The sequence below is a fragment of the Chelmon rostratus genome, chromosome 10, assembly GCF_017976325.1.
Source record: "Chelmon rostratus isolate fCheRos1 chromosome 10, fCheRos1.pri, whole genome shotgun sequence".
Taxonomy (NCBI): domain Eukaryota; kingdom Metazoa; phylum Chordata; class Actinopteri; order Chaetodontiformes; family Chaetodontidae; genus Chelmon; species Chelmon rostratus.
In genome coordinates this window covers 7,749,129-7,773,203 of record NC_055667.1, presented here as the reverse complement: position 1 = coordinate 7,773,203, position 24,075 = coordinate 7,749,129, and the positions used below count along the sequence as shown (strand labels likewise).

The window sequence follows — 24,075 nt, the reverse complement described above, 5'->3', positions numbered from 1 at the left end:
CACCCTTTTGTGTTTACCACAAAAGCTTACAAGCAGCAGCCGTAGATCTAAAGTGCTGCTAAACCTGTACCCTCCACTAACTGCTCAGCGGAGAATCAGATAATCGTGGACTTCCTTTCTTGCCCAGCCATTTTCCTACCCGGGGTCTGAAATCCAGTACATCATATTACATACACCATATTCATCATATATACAACATCACATTTCTGTTACATAATGTGCATCACATGTGCACCTCTGATTGTATCACAGTAAGAAAGTGGTCATTCAGATTTTCTCAAACATTTTTTCCGATGTACATTAATTTCTGACTCTATTAATTTCACAAGTGGAGGGTTGGATCAAGTCGAATTAGCCTCAGTGTCGTCACTGGGAAGGAACAAGAACAAGATCAGCTTCTTAAATAACGCATTCTTAAATGACTTTGGGGGAGGAGTTACCATTAAACTGACGTATAGATATAGATTCATATATACGGGGCAGCTATTCCAATGACTGATGGCACGATAAATGACTTGAAACATTTTCCTCTGCAAGAGCGCACTAAAAGTCTATAAAGCACACTTGGAAATTTTGTTTGCAACTAGTGCAGTACAGTACAGTAACAAAGACACTTACCAACATACTGCGGATCAAACAATTTCACTCAGGAATACAGCTCATGCTGAATACCACAGGTTTATGTTCAAATAACTTTATTTCCACACGCAAATGGCAGTGTATATATGGCAGGGTGTGTGTGTGTGTGTATACACACACACAGTAGTATGCTTCAATTGAACATTTCTTTGATATGCTATTGGAATGTTTTTCAAATTATTTTACAAATATGTCAGCTGTTGCTCTATTGGGCAGAAGTGTGAGGGGTGGGATCCCTGTGCAGAATGAATTGAGGACCGCTGCTCTTTAACTGAGCCATCCCAAACTCACCGCTGCTTTCTCACCACAATTAAGTCTTATTCCCCGTGCATCAGTGTACCCTGCTGTGTCCACACTGGAACAATTGTATTCCTAGTACATTTTAAACACCAAACGCATCTGCTACTAGCTCACTTTCAAACGTAAGACTTGCTCAGCACCACTGGAAACTGAAAAGATGCTGGAGCTGGAGCCTCGCAGTGTACACCGTACAGCATGGTACATGTGCAATGGAGAAATGATTCAGTTACACCTCTGTGAAGTGGCAGAAAATTGTATTTGTGGGTTTGAAAAAAATATATTTTAACTATAATACAAACCATGACAAGTAGTGAAACAGCCTATTTTAACAGCCCAAACAATAATAACACAGAATATTACAAAGCAATAGGAACACTATAATAATAAAAACATGACCCGTCTTTGAAACTGTCTCCTTCCCATGGCGACTGAAGTGGAGTTTTAATAAAAGATAGAAAAAACACTTATTTCTAACAATTTATGCACTAACTTGGCACAGTGAAGCTCCGTCTGCAAAAGCTTTATTTGACACCAACATTTCAAAATAAAACTCGAAATGTGTAGCTCTGCCTCATCCTTGTTTTCATCAGATTTCCCATCTCATTACAATAAAAATGTGTGTCCTCATAGAAGAATGAAGAAGATTGTAGGAAATTAAAGACGCGTCATTTTTCCCACCAATTGTGACCAAGTTGGGAGGGCTATCTGTGAAAAGCACGTGTGCACACACTCCTTACATGCAGCACACCTACAACGTCATGTTTTTACATGTATTGCCGAACGTGTGCTGTTTGTTGGCCCAATCGCCGTTTTTAATGGAGTGAGTGAAGAGAATGGCTTAGATTCAGCCGGGGGGGGGGCGAACTTATTGCAGCGCCCCACAGTTGCATTATCTCTGCACCAGTAATTCCCCGGTACTCAACTCTGCACTCCCAGTATGAATTATCGGAGTTGTAACTCATAATGTTCAGCACATAATCTCGTTCCAGGAAGTAAATCAGCTCGGATCAGATGAGGCTCCTATTTAGCTCCACTCCACACACACGTTCAGCTGTTGTGTAGCCAGCATGTTGTACGATGGAGAAATTTCACGGATTGCCACAGTTTTATCCCACTCAACTTACAGTATGAACCATGAAAGTCAGAAGCTCTTTCAACGTAACACATTCTACATTCACACAAGATCATTTCTCTGGCATGAAAGTAGACAATCACTGTGGCAAACTGAAGGTTTGTGCAAGCAGCTAGCTTTAACAGACTAACCTAACAGCAATAATGAGGGGATTAAGTGTTTCTTCAGTTCTGTGTCCAGTGTCTAACTAGTTTTACCAACCAAAACTTGAAGTAAAACTTGCGTTTTCAACATACAACTGCAGAAGCTGCACAGACAGTGATGTTTACAAGCTTTCAGGTTGGCTGGCAGATAGACAGGTTGCAATGTCTTCCCGCTTTTGGATGATCTTCAGCCAGTGCAGGGGGAAATGAGCTACCAACAAATGCTTTCTTTCTCCTCAGCTTCCTCGCCCATTTTGTCCACTACTCGGTTTAAGGAATAAGCTTCATTTGAATTATTTACAATCCATCAGTGGCCAATCTGTTTTACTCGGACTTCAGCTGGGTTAATTTTTTTCTTCATCATTACTGTCTCGTTTAGTTATAAGGAATCATAAACTGAATTACCAGATGTCAGCAAAATTGGTATTTTTCAATTACAGATAACAGCTGGGTAAATCAGTAGACCTAAATAGGCACAGGTTTAGCTTCAGCTAAAGCTAGTTGGGTCTATTTCCCCAGCTTGCTTTAACGTGATACAGCTGTCTTACTTTATCTTTCTGTGACAGACAAGACTTCTAAACAAGAGCCCACACATTATCAAACCCTAGTGCACTTAGTACACTTTGGGTTTCAGTTCACTGGTTCAGTACCCTGTTTTACCAGTAATTTTACATTTCTATATAGTATTCTACATTTCTATATGGTAAAACAGATGTCAAAAGTCAGATTCAGGTCTTTACTCAGTTTTGATCAAACATTAAGTTGCAAATTAGTCCAGAAATGTGCTTGTTCAAAACTTCTCTGGCCACAATACACTTCCTCTGACTGAGAGCAAATATTATTTTTGTTAGATGCCATCAGGAAATCTCAACCGCGATTGTTGTTTTATCTTGTTTTTTCAGACAGCTTAAATCAAAGGCTGCCTTTCCGCAGGCCAGTGACGCTCAGATGATCTGTTTTAGATAACAGCATTTAAAGGAGCATGTAGATCACATCAGTGGGCTATGACATTCATTGGTCACCGTGGTGCGAAGCAATCAGAGGCTCCATAAGGCGACGCATCACACAAACACAGCTCTGCATCTGTGATTTCAAAACGGCAGGTTTGGGATTTGCACCCTTTTTAGCAACATTATAAAAACTAGAAAAAATACTTAAATACATAAATGGACTTCATCCCACCAACAGAACACGTGTACACAAAAAAAAACATTACTAGGATTACAGGATGACACAATAATATAAATGTGTGTGTGTGTGAACATCACATGCATTTCAAGTGCTTTTCACTCATTTTGTACATACAGTGCATACACTGCAGGTAACCTTTATTTTGAAAATTCACCTGCGATCTCTCAGTTGTTTGAGTATCTGCATTCTTCATACAGTATAAGTGAGTGTGTGTCTTTGGTACCACAACCGTCCCCTCTGCGCTCTCTCTGGTCAGATGTTGGTGGTCTCCAGCTTGTTGATAACGTCCGCCTCCCCGTTGCTGCACGTCTTGCTGTTCTGCTGCCCGTTGGCGTTCTGCTGCACCTTGGACAGGAAGTTGCTGTTTTCGTTTTGTCCAGAAGGCGCAGCAGCGGGCTGCTCTAAACTGATGGTGGCACGGCTGGTTTCGGTAATGGAGGAGCTGTGGTAGTTAAAGTGGTTGTTGGTCATGGGGGTTTCTCCCCAGCCGGCTTTACCCCAGGCAGACTTCCACTGAGCCCACTTCCTCTGCAGCGCTGTTTGGGCCTGGACGTCAACAGTGATAGTCAGTTCAAATAAAACCTTTTTTTTCTGAATAAATGTCAATTATATTTTTGCAGCATGCAGCATCTTATATATGACACAGCAGTTAACATTATCTGGCTCACAGCACCTAGTTAGCTTTTAGCAATTTATAGTCACTTAATAGAGATATGAAATATTATAGTTTCTACGTACCTCAGCATTGCAGAAACAAAATATAATGGCCACCAGGAGTCCCTGCAAAGAAATAGGACATAGCTTAAATGTAATACATTAATATATGTGATTATCCTGTAAATAATTCATGCAAATTAAGCAGTAAAATCACCCAGCTTTATTTGAAAAACATGGACCAACTGAGTTGTTGCTCTGAATTTGAACCTGGCTGCCACAAGAAGCCAGTTTTACTAATATCAATACAAGGAGCATCTGAGTGTTCAATTTCCACGGGCAAGAGGCCAAATAACACTGATTTATTCCAGAGGGAGTGGCTCCATTGAGCTCTGCAGTGTAGCGGAAGCTGTTGAAAGTGCTCTTCAGTTTGATGTTGTTGCTTAATTAACATGAAGGGACGTTAATAATACCACGAAAAGCCTTAATGCCGAACACTAACTGTGTTTTGAACAGAAAATGTCAAATCTTATAAACTGGGATGTATTCAGGAGGAATAATTTGCAGTGGCAAGTAACATTTTGTTCACGCTGATGTGCAGTTTATTGCTGACTGTACCTGAAAGTGGCAGAATATATTTCCAAAGAAATCATAGATGGCCCGGCTGATGCGTCCCTCGGGCCTCCAGGGGAAAAGGATGAACTGGACTCCCAGCAGAGGGATGAGGATGAGGGTGGCTCTCACCGCCTTCATGTAGGCTGTGGACTCAGCGCAGTGGGTGTCTTTCAGCTTGGTGATCAGGACCCGCACGATGTTCAGGAGGAAGAAGAAGTTCACCTACACAGATAGCGGTTTGAATTGACTGCATTTGCATCTATACAACGGTGTTCATTTACATTTCAAGTAAAAGAACTCCACCAGCGCTCCATCCTCGCTTGTGAACCACTGAGCCTTTCCAGGATGCTCCTTTCATACCCGATCATGATACTATCTATATCAACCTGTTTACCTGTGGAATGATCAAAACAGGTGTCTTTGGACACAACTTTCTCAGTATTTGTTGCTCCTGTCCCAGCATGTTGGTGTGTCAAATTCAGAATAAGCAGATATTTACAAAAACCAATGAAGCTGATGAGGTCAGATATTAAATATATTGTCTGTGTGCTGTTTTCAGTCAAGTATATGTCAAAAAGGTCACTTCCTGTTTTATTTGCATCAAAACATTTTGGGAATTGGGGTTATATATATGTGTGTGTGTGTGTGTGTGTGTGTGTGTGTATACTTTTCAGTTACTCACCAGCAGTGCAGCTTGAATGGGCCCATGAATGATATAGTGCAGGTGTGTCTGTGAACTGATCCAACACCTGAAACAAAGAGCGAGAAAAGAACAGCTTTCACATGCGCAGTGACTTAAAAAAGCCCGAGGGCTTAATGAAAGCCTGAATCATTCATCACTAGCATCAGACTCTGCTCACACAAAGACCGCTTGATGGGATCAATCAATATCTTTCAATTCCTCTCAGCCTGAAAGTGATCAGAGTAGAAGAAGGAGAAACTCCAGCCTGCAGTTCTGTTACAGTCCACTGCAGATTGTTACATTCCTGGTCTAGATCTGGACTTGGACTTCACATTTGTGACAACAGAAGAAGCGGAAAAATATATTTGATCTTACTTGTCGTTAAAGTAGAGGCCACGAGCCACAGCGTACGTGATGGCAGGAACAATGGGAAACCCTTTGGACAGAGAGAGACGCAAGCAGTGATATCAGACCGACATCCTGAATCTCTGCAGTGAATGAACGCGTCTCCCAAAATGCTACACAACTCCTTTAAATAATTAAGTTTATGTTACTTTCTCTTCTCCGCACGTCACATGTGCCATGCTCATTATAGGCAGGCAACACAGTACAGATATAAAAGGATCTTATATGAAATATAGTCAAAAATTACAGATGCACTCATATATTCAGGTGTATGAACGTGTTTCACTTGCACTTATAATTCCCGGGAGACATTGTTCCAATCTTCTGGTCCATCTGCCTACTAATGGCATTTATGCTGTTATGATATGGACGCGACCACCACTGAAACACAAAAGGAAATAGTTCCTGACTCACCCCATCCCAGGACATAATACCAGAAGAGCTGCTGTTCCCCGACAAACACGGCCACGATGATGAGGGTGTGGAGGTAGATGCCTTCGCACAGCATCCAGAAGTAGTTGGAAGTGGACGTATATTGAGTCAGCACAGCCAGGACCTTACAGCTCACCTGACAGACAGGGGACAGTAAGACTTCACTTAAGAAAATTAGGAAATTAGGCAAGTGAATATAAATTCATTAGTGTAATGAGATGACATATGGACAAATTCAGTCGCTCACAGGGTTACTGGCATTTATGGCTTGGTTATCTGCCACAGTGAGTGAGAGCCACATTATAGTAACAATGGAGTTCAGGATGAAGGACAGAAACATGTTCTTGTGGAGGGAGATTCTCTGGCAGCTGAGACTCCTGAAAGAGAGACGCAGACAGGAAGGGAGGGAAGGGACGGCATATCAGTTCAGGTTTCTTCACTGTTTTTTATACAAACATTTTTGGAGACTTTGAATCTGACCATAGCATATTTTACTGACCATAAACCATTTTTATCCAAACTTGCATTCATTAGATTATTAACATGATTGAAATTATATAATAGCAATTGCACTGACCATATCAGTTGTGATCATGCTATAAACATCAATACTGTTTCCATCTACATACAAACAACTTCTAAACTAGTGACCATCGTGTTACTGTTTTTGTTTGCTGCCTGGGGACTACAGATGTAAACTAGCATTCTTGCTAAAATCCGGCACGTTTTGTATTTTTATACTGACGTTCATTAATGTGCTCTGTTCCTATTAAATAAACAAATGAATAAATACACAGACTGACGGAATAAGGTAAGAGACGTATGCGCAGACTGCAGAAGTGCTGAGATCACAAATCTCATGACTCACTTGAAGTAGGAGAAGATGATCAGACAGATGATCAGGGACACAATGGACAGGCCATGACCCACCATAGCCAGGTAGTAGAGACTGATGGCAAACTGTACAGACAAGAAAATAGTTTACTCATCATAAATACGAATTTATCTAACACTTATTAATTACTGCCATTACTATTACTGATTTGACGTGAAAGCAGGTACAGTTTATACGTCGTTTACATCCATACAGGATGTCATCAGAAGCACAGTCACCTCTTTGCAGCAGGAGAAAGCAGAGGAAACATCTGTAAAGAATATGAGCCTTTTGGGAAAATTGAGAAAAGAAAGTGCTTCCTGAATGGCCACACATTTAGACGCACTGAAGAAAAGAATCACGCTGTTGGCCAAGTGTCACGGCACTTTAAATGAGATTCACGGACCAGCGTCCATGACAGTCTTTACCATGAGCCTTCCTACAGAAACATCTGTGTGCAGGGCTGTGAGCTTCACCATCCCTCGAGTGGAGCAAATCCTCAATGACTTGCTGATTTAAGACAGCATTGCCTTGAGCTGCAGACATGAGGTGAATAAAAACACTTCATCCTGCAGCAAAAACTGGAGATCAACAAAAAATGGTGTTTATTTCCCCTCTGCTCTGACACCACCCAGCTACAGCATCAAAGTTAGCAGTTATTGTGTTAATTAAAGTCACATGCTAACATTTGATCCTATAGAGATGATGACAGTTTGGAGACTTTAAAGAAATCTGATTCCACTCGCTGTTAGCATGGTGGAGCCAGGATCTTGTTAGCTGTAGTTTACAGTCTTCAGTGCTCAGACCACATGAGTGAGTGAGTCACTGCACGCTGCTACGCCCAGCTGTCCAAGGACGTGCAACTTCTCACTATCAGATACCAGCATCTGTCATGAGGCCCCCTGTTGTTATTTCCTGCAGTCGACTTCAATTGCATTTTCACATTGTGCCAAAGGTGCACTCCTGCATTTCGTCCTTTCAGAGGTGACACTGTGGGCTTTGGTGCAAATCAACCAATGTTGTACAAATAAGCCATTGGTCTAGGGACATTAAGCATAAAGCACTTGAAGGCATCATTTAAAGTCTCAGGGTCACTGTGCATCAGTCCACCTGACAGAGGACTAAGAGTCTTGTTTTTTTGGCTTTCCGATTCCAAAACATCACATTAGTCTAATTTGGTTGAAGGAGCCAAACTAAATGTGTTTCTAACTGTTCCAAAAAGCTTCAATGTTCTCACACACATTAGCTTCACTGCGTTGGGACTTACCTTGCGTTTGTCTTTGGTGTAGGTCTGACACTGGGTGTAGTTTGTCCAGACTCTGTTGCTCTCTGGGTGGTGGAACCACTGGCCATCAGGATTACACACTTTGGTAACCTTTTCTGTTGAAGACATAATTTACACAAACATTTTTTACAGTATTTAGGTGACTTCAGGTGTCAGGCAGACGATAAAAAGCTGACTGTAAACACTGAGTATAGTTTGCATCTGCTTCTCATTGGCGTGTCGGTTTATTTATTTATGCAATTATTCAAACAGCAAAAAAACAAAGTGAGAATTTACAGTGAATGACACCCCCATTAGGAAGAAAAAAATCAAAGTACATATCAATACAAACAAAAAGAAAATATACGACACACTAAGTAAACAGCTGTATCAGCATGCGTGAGTGTGTGGTGTGTGTGTATTCTGGCCTCACCAGCAGGGTCAAAGTCAAAAAAGTATTCAGGACACATCTGCATGACGGTCCCTGGAGCCGTGTCCCCCCAGCACAGCCAGCCGTCCCACGTACGGTTACAGTAAGAACCTACAGAGGGCAGTACGGGCATGACGTTGGTCTTTCAGAGCATGCGAGATACAGGACAGCAGAGATGTGTGCGTGTGCAAAACACACGCCTTGGCTTTTTGAATGAGACTTTCATAGTTTTTAGATATACGTAAGGTTAGTCAGTCACCTGTAATCCCATACAGGTGGAAGGTTAGAAAAGAGCAGTGTGCAGCCTTCTCCCACCTCTAGAATCAAAGTGATGAATGCACAGGTGAGGCACCTAATCCTGTCATGCTTCAAAAGACCTACGCAAATGATTAGTGGCAGCATTTGGCCTTGGATGAGGAACTGTGAGGGATGTCGTGTTGTTTGAAGTGACAAGATCACAGACTTATATTCTTTTACTATTCTTCTTCTCACTCTCTGTGTTCTTTCACTGCAAACGGGGCTATTGAGGATCAAGTTATTCTGAGCAACATATCCAGATTTTGTCTGAGAAATCAGGGTATTCCATTCACGTATTTTACTTCAATAAGGCAAAGAAACAGTAAGTGTGGATTACATTTTCAACGAACATTTGAGAAACCACCCAGCCAAAGCTGAATCTACTGTAATGTCAAAATCACTCAGCACATAAATTACAGCAGCTGTGTAATGAGTCTGTGCTGTCAGTGGCTCACATGTCAACAGAGGATCATAATGGTAGATAAGTTATTACATTTTTAATAAAGTCCCTGGCTGGATGAGTCACACAAATGATCTATTCAACATAACTGGGGTGTTCCATTTCTATAAACCATGTGTCTAACTGCAGCTGGCTCGCACAAAGCTTGTCAACAATAGACGGAAACCTGGCGGTACCAGGCTGCACAGTGGCATGTTGGGAAACGGAGCACAAAATAACATTTCAAAGGCAGTGAAGCAGTGAGCGGGAGTAACAGGCAATGGGAGAGACACAAAGGGCAAGCTTCCTTTTATTCAGACTCACTTCCTCTCTCTCTCTCTCTTACTGTGTGCACACACTGGAAACTTTCGGCAGGTAGGACAACCAGTGAAGTGCATATCTAGTCGAGTGTGTAGCATTTGTCACTGAAAATTTTGACTTTTGTGTTTTTGACCTGTTCATGTACTTACATTCATATGAACTGCTCAAAAACATTCTGTTCATTAAAAACTTAATCACAGAACACTATGTTGAGCAGACGAGAAATGTACCAAATAAGCAAATCTTTGAGAAATGATGAGACTGCAAACTCAAATTGAGCTAATTCAGCTGCACACACATGTACAATGCATCACGAACCTCACAGCGAGAGATGAAAGTGAGCCGAAGGGCTTTACTAGCCTTAATTTTCACCATGCTAAAATAATGATAGGCGCTCATTAAGCCTTTTTTTCAGTCAGTCATATACAAGACCACTGAAATCCACATAAGCAGCTGTTTATTTTCAGAACGATTTGAAAATGTCTTACATTGGCGACTCCTAGTGGTCACGTCCAGATAAACACGGTGGCACATGATGTTGATGACATTGCACAGAGCGTAGCTGCTTCGTACTCTTTTCTGCTTGCCTGTATATTGTTTTCCGCTCTTTCATTCATATTGCGAGTATGTCAAAATACATGTAGTATTGCAATCATCTGACATGGGCAATCTCCGGTTATGTGGAGGTGCAACAACTGTCTGGACTTCACATGAGAAAGCGGCTTAATTGTCCCTATCCCACACAGACCTGACCCAAGGACGCTGACATAAACAGACTGAAAACACTACATACGCTGCGCCAGTTTCCCTCGGAATGTCTATTTTTTTGCTACGCTCACATTAACAAGTCTAAGAGTCCATGCTAGCATCTCTGTGAGGCTGCACTGAGACAAGCAGCGCCTTGAGCTACAGTATAGGCTAACATCAGCGTACTAACATGCTGATGGCTAGCAGGTATAATGCTGATCGTGGTCACTTTCTCAACACAAAGTACAGCTGAGACTGATGGGAATGATGGTCGTAAACCAAAGTATTCAAGTGAGCTTCAGGGCGACAAGTCAGATGGACTCATCCTCCATGTCTGTACACAGTGTAACAGTAATCCATCCAATTGTTATTGAGCTATTTCACACTGGACTAAAGACCACAAAAATTCTGCACATGGTGGTTTGAGGTTGACATAAACCTTTAATGAGATGAATTACTTGTGGTACTAAGCAGTAACCTATCGATCCAGTAAAAGCATCCGAAAAGACATATATTTATAAAGACTGTTTTACGATGTTTTATGAGACCAAAAGTCACACTTTTTCCTCCCATTTATTCACATCTTCATTGTGGATCCCTGTGTGACATTAAGGCTAAAATAGGAGGCCATTAATGGCACGGTGACGTTATAAAAGGATACCCTGTAATTCAATGTTTTACCTGCAATATAAGTAATTACATTTGCATAGGGAGTGATTTCACTAAAACTGCTTCAGCACTCCAACTTGACTGCAAGATTTATCTTCCATCCGCCAGAGGCAAAACGTGTTTATACTATTAAGGAGATGTAGGCTCCTGCTGGACGGCTGCTATCAGCTGAGCTGTGAATATAAAAATCACAGAACAATAGGTGCAGTCTTATCACCTTCCTCTGTGCGTGGAGGATCATGGATTATCTTCAGGTAGCACTCAAACTGAGCAGCCAGGATCTGGTGTCGGGAACTTCCCAGTACGGTGGACATGTTGCCGAAATTCTCCTGCTGCTCCTCCGCCGACTTCACGACAGCCACCATGGACCCCACATCTTCAGACTGGGACACCTGGATAAAAACAAATCATACAACCCATCCCCCATAGAGATGTCAGAATGAGGACAGTGTCCTCTACATACAGCACTTCTGGTTAGACTCAAATGTCCATGAGTATTGTAATTTTAATGGGAAAATGGAAAAACAAGAAAAACGTACAGCTACAAGCAGAGCTGGGCTTTTATGAACGCATCAACTGATATATCAGATAAAAATGTGTGGCTGAAATGTGACTGACTGTGTGCGAAAACCTACTTAGAGTACACATTCAGGGTGTCAAAAGTAATTAGCTAATATTTACATATGACAAGGAGAGGACTATGTACCTACACACACACACACACACACACGACTGCACTCACCTCTGTGCCTAATGCCAGTGCAACAATCATTGACAGCGTTAGGGTCCTCCACATGTTTCTAAAAGGGAAACAAGAGCATGGACAATGCAATTATTAGACACCAGATTCCCAAGTAACCACATTTTTATTTAGCTTCCTATAATCAACAAAGTTTTCTATCCCGCTTTACAGAAACAAGACTTACACTCTCCAGCCCAGCGGCTCTATGAGACTGTACTGAAGCACAACTTCACCTAAACGCTAATGTTAGCATGCTAACATGCTTGATAAGCTGGTATAATTTTTACCATGTTCACCATCTTAGGCTAGTGTGTTAGCGTGGTAACATTTGATTATTAGCACTAAACAGAGACTACAGCTAAAACTGAAAGGAATAGTGGTTTTGTCCTGCTAGCGGTGCTAGAGGAACAGTCGGACCAAAGCGGTGGACCAGCCAGCGGCGTCATCGCTTGCGTCAAAGTTGCCAACGCGGCTAAGTATGTAGCAACACATAGCACTAAGACAAAATTAGCGCACAACAAACCGCCTGCTGTTTGTGAGCCAACTGTGATGACTCTTTTATGTCTGTAACTGACATCACAGTATTATAGTTCAGAGAGAAAAAAAAACATAATTTATGTATTTATATAAGTGGAAGACCATGGACTTCTTTATCTGAGGGCCAGCGAACTGAAGAAATTTGCAAATGTCTGTTGTAAATTAAATTCACATAGCTGCTGTGAGGGCACGGTTTTAAACAAGCGTGTTTCTGTATGTTTATTAACAGTATGTGTCGTTTCTCATCTATCAGGACAGGAAATTCATGCTCCACCGGTCAATCCTTTACACTGTCCCCTCAGGGTCACAGAAACAGATGTCTGTTTGTTATTATTTTGGGGGTTTAGGAGCAGCAAGTTCCCTTGAGTGTTTATTCTTGAGGCAAGTGAGCCGAATGAGGGTGAAATAAATATTCAGCATGAGGAGGCATAACAGCGAGAGGTGACGATGGCAGATTCTCTAAAAAACAATACGAATGCTACAAAAAGTGTCTCTGCTGGGAAAACATGATTTATTTTTCCATGAGGGAGGAAACTGGTACCATGTGTTTCAATGTTTGGCCAGCATGACATAATATGCTGTGTTCTTTCATTTTGTTGTAAATGCAATAAAAGGTCATCATTTTGTTATCAATCACAGTGTCACAGGCTAAATTCAGCTGTTTATGAAATGCAGAATTGTGCACCTCACTCTTTGGAATTAGTTCCAAATGATAAGCGCTGCTCGGAAAGGTTTAGTCTCCACAGCAGACTTTATTTGAACCATTGACACAATTTCAAATTTATGTTGTGCAGACAACAGATTTAATATCCAAATAAACAATAACCTTAGAAAAAAGCTGTAAAAGAGAGCTGTAAAATCCATCCAAAGACACAAAGCATTGAACTTTACAGGCAAATGGATAAAATGACGCACTTTCAGGTTACTGTTGAAGCACACGCATAAAATAATTCTGGATGGTTTTGAATACAGCCTAAATACAACAGGTTTGATATTGTCAGATTGTTTTATCCAGGTAACTGTGAAGGACATTTAAATGGAATATTGAAAACATAAGAGTTGGAATAATGAAAGCCCAGACAGGCAGCCAGTTAAAAGCAGTTACAGTTCAAATACAAGCACAGAAGCTCTACTTTCAGGCCAGAGCAAATGATGTTACAAGGAGGATTTGAAGCATAGTTTAATGCATAATGTTTAGTAATTTAGGGTAATGTCAACTCAAACTCAAAGGGAGTGATATGCAAAGGTTGTACAGAAGTAAGCGCTCTTGACTCACCCCCCAAAAATAAAGGTACTTATTGGAACATCTGCATTAGATAAGAATTTCATATTTATGTGAAGCTAACCTTTCAGTAATTGTCTGCAGTGACTCATGCTGTACATGATGTTGCAGTATGATGTGTCCTTCCACAAAACACTGTGATGCTAAATAGCTGTTTCCCCCTATTCCTGTCTGGAGCAAGGCTAAGCTAACCAGCTATCTCTGCATTCTGTGTAATACAAAACACTTAATAATAATGAATAGTGAATGCCTTTATAGCTGTTATGTAAACAGTTGCTTCTAGAAACGTATTGTTCCCGATCAGGACATTATAAATTCAAGGACACACACACCCGTACATCAGAATACCTTGGCAGCGCTCGCTGTATATGCCAGTGTCACAAACGAACGCTGCAGATAGTCCACCTGAAAAGTGCAGCCACGTAGTTCGGTTTGGCTTTGTTGCCTGGTTACGAGATAAACTGAAAGGCTGTTGCGTTTCTCACTTCCTTCGTCCCCGTCTTTTCGTCCCTTTCTCCAGGTTCGAGGTGATCAAGAGCATCACACATACATGAATTACTATGTAATTGGAAAAAAGAGGCAGAGGCGCTCACTAAATCACAGCAAAATGAAGTCAGTCGAGTAGTATTTGAGCTTTAAACGTCACTTTACACAGACTACATTTACGCACATATTTGACTTGTGCATGTTGATTCGTAGGGGTCTGTGTGTACATGAGAGAAGTGTGTGTTTGTATTTATGTCCTGATGGTCAGCTTAACTCTGGAGAGTGATGAGGGCACCAAAACCACCACATGTCAATGTCCTTTAAGTAGGGTTTGTTGACAATAACAAAAAAACAGAATGTATTTGTCAGACAGGTAAAGTTTATCTTGTAGTTACTGCTAATCACTTTCAAAACACAGCCATGTTTGGCTGCATAGAGCTTATAGACCACTCTCTCTCTCTGTAAATTGACATAGGACCTTTCCACACCTGAAAAGCCCAACCAGGGTCTGAACCGACATTTGCATTTTTGTCATATTCTATACATCTGATCCAGTTAGTTTTGCTTTTACATTGCAATTATGTGAGCGCACGAAAGAACTATACATAAAGGTGATGATGTCAGGATGTAGCCACTGTGATCTGTTGTCATCATCAATTTGAGATACATCTCCCTATACTTGCATCTGAATTCCTCTCTCTCATTCTCTCGGAAAACACCCAAAGGTGTCACAGTTTCTTCCAACTGACTCTCAATAAACACATTTATCAGAGCAAATGCAAATTAAACATCTGCTCTCCAACTTTGTTTTGTTGCTTTGTTTTTCCTTTTTCGAGCCTGAGAGAACTTCCTGCAATTGGTATAAAAGTCCAAAACATCCCAAAAATGTTTTGACACTAGAAAGGACATTTTTCTACGCAAAGACCCCCCATTTTTGTCGGACTAAGGTCCAGCTGTTTGGTCTGGACGGCAATCCAGGTGAGGTTTCACTCCTGCAATTTTCATCTACCAAATGAGGCACGTATGAAAGGGCCCATAGTGCCTCCTTAAGTATAAATAACACCACAGCCAATGATCTACAAGACAAGTGTGGGTAATTGTTGGTGTCTATATATTTCTTGATAAATCCATAAGTCCACGTACTCCTTTAAAGGAGTCCTGATTTCTTTCTCCAGCCTGATGTTCAGATGGTCTGAGAGCAGTCATTGTCAAACTGGAATGCACGCTTTGCTTGTCTGGCAACAGCTTTAGAAACAACACTGAGCTATGAGCGCACCATGTGGAGGAGGCTTCAACTCATAATAACACAACAGAATACAGAGAAAAGTCGTGATCTATTGGCTGAAAGAGCTGCGTGAGTGTCTCTTGGCAACCAAAGCGCTCAAGGTAAGTTTCTGATGAATGTGCCTTTTGTATACAGAAATCACACACCCGACAATATACACACAACAAACACAATGAAACAGTCCAGTTCGACTGAAAATGCTGACGACAGCGCGCTATGATTGGGTAAAGATTTGTGTTTGAGTCTCACATTCCAAAGAAAAACAACCCCAACCGAGACAATAAAACACAAATCTCCTGAACCAGAAGCTGCCCTATGGTCACAGGACAGGTCACAGTCAGTTGCATTAAGGCACTAAACTTTGAGTTTCTGTTCAAAGCAAAAGTCAGATGTTCAAAATAAAGAAAATTGGCTCAAAATGTTTTCCCCCTTTCTTAGCGTTTAGTAGTAGTGTGTTCTTGTTGGAAGGTAAACATCAGCATCAAATATGTCTATTTGTGGATGTAACATGTGCATATAAACAATATTTTATCTGTAAATACAAACTGCACTTCTCACCCTCAGGCTCACTGGGACAGAGTCTCATATAGACTTACCTCTACCTTCTGTCATGACCCGTGCCATGCACGCCGGGTTTTGTTTAGTGTTTTCTTTGTTCATGTTCATTTCTCTGTTCTACTCTGTGTATTCCTAATGTCTTAGTCTTTAGTCATGCCACATTTTATGTAAGAGTTTTTGTATTGTCTTGCCACATTGTGTTTGTACATTGGTTAAGTTTCCCATTGTGTCCTGTCTTTGCCTGGTTTTGGTTACTTCCTGTTTTATTTTGAAGGTTCATGTCATGTGTCTTTGTGTTACTTTACTTCCTGTGTTTTCCCTCCTATGTGATTGTCTGATGTGTTTCACCTGTGTCTCATTAGTGTTCCTCCCTAGTGTATTTAAGTCCGTGTCTTCCCCTTTGTCCTTGTCGGGTCGTCGTCAACACTACCTTGTCTCGTCTCCCTTGCCGTCTACCACAGCCACAGTCCTTGACCTAGCCTTAGTGTCCATAGTAAGTGTTTGTCATTGTGATTCCTTTGTCCTGCCCTAGTTGTGTTTCTTGTTGTTACCTTTTGGTCATGTCCGTGTTTCTGTTCAGGTCTGAGTTGTTCCCTGGTTTGTCTTTGTCCTTAGGTTACCACAGTTCTAGTTAGGTTATCGTCAGGTTCTTGTCTTCGTTCGTGTTTGTCTTGCTTTATGTAGTGTATCTGTCCTTAGTGTTGTCTGCCATTCCCTAGCTGTGTTGAGTTTCCCAGGCCATAGTTCTGTGTGTGTGTGTGTTATTTGTTTGCGACATTAAAAACTTAGTTTGTTTTCTTTTCTTAGTTCATAGCCTTGCCGATTTGTTTTCCTCTTGTAAGAGTGATTTTCTGTTTGATTACTTTTGTTATTTAGATTTTGGTTTCTCCATTTTCTAGGAAGATATTTTGAGTTAGTTTTTCATATCTAGTTCTTTCAGTTGGTCAGTTCCCTTTTTCATAGCCCTTTGTGCTTTCGTCCTTCAGGAGCGTTTTTGGTTTTCTAGTTTTGTAGCCATAGTGTTTTAGTTTTCATGTTTCATGTATGTGTGTTCTTGCATTGTCTTAGTCATGCCATGTTTTACGTTAACATCAGTTGCTAGTCTCGTCTGTGTCCTAAGTGTCTTGTTCCAAGTTAGTTCTTGTGTTTTCCCCGAGATTTGGTTTATGTTGAATTAGTTTTTGTGTTTAATAAATTCGTTTATTAATTGGAATCCATAGTCTACGTCCCCTTTGTTTGTCTGCATTTGGGTTCAACCCTTAGTTCCCCTCTTAGTTCCCCCTTAAGTCCCCATCCTCCTGACACCTTCCTTATTTAATACTTTATACATGCTCAAATTATTTACTGATGTACTGCTCACTTTTTTGTATGCCCATTTTCTCTCAATCTGCCTCCCCCTCAAAATAAATTAGTGACGTCCTATAATTCCCAGAATGACTTTGGACAGCATCCAAGGAACAGTAATTTTCCATTCGGAAGCTACATTAGTATGTGTAGGTGGGAAAAGCAGAGGACTTTTCCAGTGGGGAGAAAAGAGTCAATGCAGCTTGTCACAAACCTTTTTTAGATGACTGAAACATCTTCTGTCAAACTCCTGTTAGATCATTAAATCTATGTTTGGACTGTATCCACCACAGAGGAAGAAATCAGGAATTATCAGAGTGAATTTTCTCTGCAATGTACATTAGTGTAATCTTCGAAGCCTGGTCTTCCTGATCCCAGTTCTTATGGAGAACGGCTAGCAGTCCACATCCTTAAGCCTCCCTGTGAGATTCTGTTCTCGCGGGGTCATGAGTCATCAGATGGAATGATGGGAAATCCAAATACTGTAGTCTTGCTCCACCAGATCTAGGTTTATTGGCCCTTGCACCCGGCGAAATGGACTGCAGATGCTGCTGTGACGTAAAACAGGATTTCAGCCCGACCCCAGAGGTCACGATTGCAGTGAAGTGCAGCATAAGCAGAAGTCATTTAAAAGATGGCCTTTACTGCTACAAATAACCTATTAATGCAAATGTAGAATTCTCACCATTTCCAGGCTTGTGTTTTTTGCGGCGTGGAGGGACTTTGACATGAGCTCTAGGGAAATGTAAAGCTGCCAAAGTAACACAATAATTGGACGCAATTGCTTTCGGGATGAACTGCAGTGAGAAAATCCAGACACATGGACATAACATATGCTTAAGGGAGTACAGAACAAAAGCCTGGACTTAAAGCTCAAACAAGAAAAACAAAAGAGAACTGCGTAGCGTAAAATAACTTCCTTAAGAGCAAACAGCTGTCTGGACTTCTTCTGCTGCAAAAAAAAAAAACAAAAGAGAAGACATCATTTGATGATTCAATGACGTTCTATTCAAGATAACAAAAAAAAAAAAACAGTTAAAGGGAACGATCACAGAGTGTTGTGCTGATGGGAGTTTGCCAGAGATAAGATGAAATGCCAGAAACACAACACCATGGAGAACAAGAGGGAGCAGCCAGTTTCTCAGAGCTGACCACCAGTGAGAACCAGTGGACTTAACTTTTACTTACATCACATGTTTTCTCTCCTTCAAACTGGTGCAGTGAAAGGACTGGTAAATTATAACCTCTGTGCAGTTATTAACATATGATAAACAGCTAATGCTAAAGCTTTGATTGCTTGTTTTGTCCCACCAACAGTTCAAAACCCGAAGATGTTCAATATACTATCCTTTAAAACCAAGTGGTTTTATTTTGACTTGATTTTTTTTTTGTTAAATTGCTGATTAATTGATTAGGAAAATGCATTTTTATAATGACTGCTATACTACTATATTCTACAAACTACATTTAGTGGTGGAATAAGTATTCAGATCCTTTATTGAGAGAAAGAACCAATAAAAATATCTATTAGATGTCCTGCAGTCAAGTATGAAGCATAGAATCTAAAGCAAAAAGTTCTGGTTGTGCAGAAAAATGATCCCTATGACTGATATATTAATATCTATGAAATTATTAGATTACTAATGTTGATGCAACAATGTGTAAGTAGCATTTTGCTGCTGTAGCTGGTCGAGGTGGAGCTACTGTATATACTTCAGGCACAGATAGGTAGTTTAGCCCAGTGGTTCCCAGTCTCGGGGTCGGGCCCCTCCAAAGGCTCACAAGATGAATAATGAGATCGGGGGTCATGAGATGATTAATGGAAAAGGAAAAAATGAGTACAATACGGAGTGGAAGTATAAAGTAGCATATTCTAGAGAATATTCAAATGAAGTACAAGCGCTTAAAATTGTATTAAAAGGTACAATGTGTGAGATATGGCCACCTGTGGAGAGTCTCTTCAAATAAATAGGAGGTAGCATATCACCAGCATTACCACTCAAAGTCAAAGTCAGCTTTATTGTCAATTCTGCAGTATGTACAGGACAAACAGAGAATCGAAATTGTGTTACTCTTCAACCCTTTGTGACAGGACATATATTAAAAAAGAGATAAATAAAAACTGTACAATCTAAATAAAAACTGTACAAACTAAGTAAAAACTGTACAATCTAAACAATGACACATTGAGAATGTAATAATGCTGCTCCCTATACTCTGTACTCCCCTCAACCTTTAAAATGAACAAAGACCTGTGTCTTTTCAAACGTCATTAATTATTATTACAGCACCTTGAGTTGCCTCCCGTCTGCGTTCATTTCATATAACATTTCAGATGAGAAAGTGATTTTGGCTCACTCATCTGCTCAGTGATAGCGATTAGAGTGACTTTAAGATGCAGCACCAACACTGAGTTCACACACTTTTCTCAAGTTTGCTCTGATAAGCGGCTCTAGTTCTGTCAGGGCTCCCTCTTGTAGCTATCCAGGGACCAGGGAAGTGTTGGTTCTTGTCTGTGTGCATCTACTTAAACGCTATTCCTACTTATTTGTATTCCAGCGGGGATCCAGAGAACCGCAGAGAAGAGACACAAACCCCAAGAGTGTGTGTGAGGGAAGGCAGAGGAAGGATGAAGGTTGAGGAGGATGCTATTATCATCCTCTGTCACCCTGCAACCACTTCCTCCCTTCTCCACTTCAACACGGGCCCACTGGTTAAAAATAAGCCATTGTTACACATATACAAAGGGCCATGGAAAGGACTTTCATTGTGAGGGGACATAGCTAACATCCTTGCAGCTTTGAAAACACAAACTCTCTGTTGGACATCGAAAGGTGAGGAAGTTTATTATTCCAGAATTAAGTCAAAAAGTTCACATCTGAAGTAGGGCCATATGCAAATGATTATATTCACTGCAGATTATTTTGTCAGTTAATTGATTAAGCTTTTGGTCTACAGTAGCCCAAGGGTCATTTTTTTTTAACTTGCTAGAATGGAAAACATTACAGGCATCTGTGTAGCATAAGATTGAAGCTGATTGGCTGTCATTATCAGCCAGCCAGGGACAAAATTACCTTTAGTCTTAGACCACCCTTAGAGCAAAGCCGAGTGGACATTATTTCATGCCATCACAAACCAATTTCAACATTTTATCTGACCCTAGCTCTTTATTTTTACAACTCCATGACTTTACTTTTTTTTTTAACATCTTTAGCTTGTTAAGTTGTATTAACTGCGCCCGTATAGGGCAGACACTCCAGAGCAGGCAGACAATCATTATCAATTATCAGTTAATGAGCACATTTCACATGATATGGACCCAGAATTGACTCAGTGTTACTATTCAAAATCTGGAATAATGCATCTTTAAGGGCAGCCACTTTGAAATGCAACACACATGAAAAAAAAAACTGGTAACCAAGTAGCACAGTGAGAGCCAAAAAACAACATGCAAGATCCTGTTATGCTTTGACCACAGGGAGGTTCAATCACAGGTCAGACAGGGTACTTGAACCTGCAGGCAGGGGGTGACTAAGAAGGGATGCGCCGCCTTCAAAGAACAAATATTTTGGATGCAGTCTCCCAGTTAAACTTTACAGAGACAAACATGTTTGGAACAAATGATACCCTTCATTTGGTTCTGGGGCTCTTCACCCCTTTTCCACGATGAGTGAGTGTACATCGTCTGTCCTCAGTGTTCAAGTCCAGCAATTCGGGGGTCAACTCACAAGAGCCAGCAGCACCAGGATTTACAGCAACTGAGCTGTCCATGTATGAATGATTACAGACTCATTTTCCCATAGCTGGACCCAAAAATATCCCCTCCAGCCTGGAGCTGTGCCATCTGCCAAGCGGCGTCTTTTGATTTCTTATTTGTATTTTTTGTCCCTGGGGCTCTAATAGCAGCACAGGCAGTGCATAACACGAGAATAGAGGCATTGCTCCCGAGACACCGTGGTCAAAGCATGATATGATCACCCCCACATCTCCTTAACTCCTCTGTACAAGCAAACGCAAGCTTTCCCAGCAAACAGCTGACTGACCCAGCTGAGCTGAGAGAGAGAGAGAGAGAGCACCACTATAACAGAAGCCATGTTGGCCTTAGCAGCCCCCCCACACACCTATCAATCAGTGTGGGAGCCAGCACACCCTGACACCGTCCTCAGCTATGGTCAGCCTGACACCACGTTCGACACCAAAGCATCTACTCTGATTCTTTTTTCATCCCATTTCTCATTTCATCTCACTGAGGTCTTTCCTTAGTTTCCCCCTGAGAATAAGCAAACTTTGCCTTCCTCCATCTTTATCTCGCTTTCTCGACTCGTCACAACAAGCCCTACACACACTTCCTCGCTGCAAAGAATGGGAAAGAATTCCAGATTTTCATCAAAAAGGTGGTTCCCATTAAACTAGTCCTAGATACCAAAGAGCAACAGGTAAGATTTTTTAGAACATAAAATAAACACAATAAAGAGATCTGGTTTGGTTTGTGAATCCTAACACATGAAGCATGTGAGGACAGCTCTGGCTTTAAATTGTTCTGTACAAAGAGAAATCTTTGTCACCGTAACTACAACCCCTGCACCTATTAGTATGCAACCATGACATGTCAGTTATCTCCCAGTGAGCCTAAAATAAGAACATGTTTTTTTTTACATGTACTTCGGGGGTGGGGTTGTTGGCTTGTTTGTGTTATGAAAGAGCTGATGACTGGAGGTGGGGGTTGGGACCAATGTTACAGCCAAAGCACCTATTAATACACTGATAGCTGGCTGGCAAGAGCAGGCTGTTCCAGTCAAAGACACGCTGGGACACTGGCGGGGTGGGGGTGAAATTTTCCCACGGGCAGGCACACGGTCAAACTTTAGAGTATTCAAAAGTCAAGTAAGGAATTGGTCTGAGATCGATGTCTTGGGTGTGAGGATTACAACTTGGCAACAGCAGGCGGAAAGGGGGTAAAGGGTATTCCTGAAGACACTCCACCGAAATGGAGCCAATAATAGATGCAAACACACAAAGCAAACGTGGAAATAGCCTCTGCTAGTGAAATAAAAGCTGCCTTGCGGATTTTGCAGAGGCGAGGATTAGGATGTCACTCTGTTACAGAGGGTGACAACTGAGGAATAAGAACACTTACTGTGTGCATAAAAACTCCTGCTCTGTGTGGACCGGGCACAGAGCAACTCCTGCAGTCTGCAGGGCTTACAGGTGATTGATAATGTGCATGTAAAAGTGAATGAAAATCACCCAGGAAAAATGCAAATTCACAGAGAAACTAACAAAGCACGTGTCACTGCATCCAGCCGGCTGAAAGCAGGTCCAAGGTAACCTATGTTATAACTCCATGTACCCTCCATTGTTTTACTGAATGTCAAATGGAAAATGCTGCTTTGTTAGTGTTTTAAACTGCATGAGCCTGTAAGAGAGATATGTTGTAGCTTTTTTTTTTTTTTTTTTGACTGATCATCGATTCGAGTAAAACCCTCAGCCATTGATGTTTTGGTTTTAGTACAAAACTACTGCAGCTCAATTTATGCAAAAGCTCCAAAACTCTAACATAACAACAACAAAAAAACCTGCTCAGAAGCTGGTTACAACTTGAGTGAGTCTCAGAGCTCTTGCTTGTGATAGAAAACACTACCAGCTTCCAGTAACTCTTTACTGTCACGTCCCATTCACATGTAACTCTGTGCTGACTTACTGTATAATCATGGTGTCACTCTATTCAACTTTATTCTTTTTCTATTTCCATTCATACGGTACTTAGAATTGCAACTGTAGAAGCAGGCAACAAGCCAGCTGAGGGCTCGACCTTTCCTCAACCTGCATTCATCCTCAATGATATACCTTACAGCCGAGCACAGAAAAAAATGTTATTTTCCTGTAATAATGCTATAAGTACTTTTAGTGAGTGTTTGTGTCAGTCAGGGGTGACTTTATACAGATCTTGATATGGTTAGTGATAATAAACTCAGTCCTATAATATTCCCATAGTCTTCATAAGGGAGCTTACATTCTATCTATGCAATTTAATTGTGTATTAATAGACATCTTAAAGTATTTCATGTTGAGTTGTGCTTGATCTTGTACTTACAGACCTCATAATGCCTCGAAAGTCACTTAACTTTTCAGGTGAAACAAAGTTGTTTGATATTCGTATTGATATTACTCATTAGTATCATTATTATATTGCCTTCTGCATTGCCGTAGTTCTTTTTCTTGAGGGTAAAACTGCATCACATCCTGAGTTGCATGGACACATTTCACTCGACCACATTCAAAGGAAGCCTGATAAAAGCCGCGACAGTAAGTGAGTCCTGGACTGATCCAGGTACCTGCAGCCCGGCTGTACAGCGAAAAACACACACTCGCTGCTTACCTTTTCTCTGAGTGAGCTGTCAGTCCTCCAGATATCCCCATGCTTGCACGATCCGAGCAGAGAGGAGTCTCATGCTGCTCTTCTGTCAACACTGTCCAGCCTACTGAACTACAGCAGTCAACACAGGCACAGGCGCAAAGACACACCATCCTGCTGTGTCACTTTCAAAATAAAACGCTCCAAACCAAACGCGATGCAATGTTTGTTCGCAACAATCAATTCAGAGCT

General features: G+C 41.2%; 1 protein-coding gene across 1 annotated transcript; it reads right to left on the bottom strand.

The window, feature by feature from the left end:
* Positions 1 to 693: 693 nt before the first annotated feature.
* On the bottom strand, positions 694 to 23,940 carry calcrl2 (calcitonin receptor-like 2). The gene is made up of 13 exons (XM_041945481.1): positions 23,848 to 23,940; positions 11,977 to 12,034; positions 11,452 to 11,626; positions 8,765 to 8,872; positions 8,335 to 8,447; positions 7,062 to 7,153; positions 6,441 to 6,570; positions 6,176 to 6,329; positions 5,732 to 5,792; positions 5,357 to 5,423; positions 4,678 to 4,896; positions 4,144 to 4,185; positions 694 to 3,951 (listed from the first exon to the last, which is right to left on the bottom strand). Exons 1-13 carry the CDS (start codon positions 23,886 to 23,888, stop codon positions 3,658 to 3,660), a joined length of 1,554 nt encoding a protein of 517 aa, XP_041801415.1. The 5' UTR covers positions 23,889 to 23,940; the 3' UTR covers positions 694 to 3,657.
* Between the last annotated feature and the right edge of the window lie 135 nt (positions 23,941 to 24,075).

Coding starts and splice junctions, on each gene's coding strand:
- calcrl2 (XM_041945481.1), bottom strand. CDS start 23,888: ATGGGGATATCTGGAGGACTGACAGCTCACTCAGAGAAAAG. Junction 8,448..8,764: donor TTTTGACTTTGACCCTGCTG/GTGAGGCCAGAA, acceptor TGTCTTCAACAG/AAAAGGTTACCAAAGTGTGT. Junction 5,424..5,731: donor GGCCTCTACTTTAACGACAA/GTAAGATCAAAT, acceptor TCTTTGTTTCAG/GTGTTGGATCAGTTCACAGA.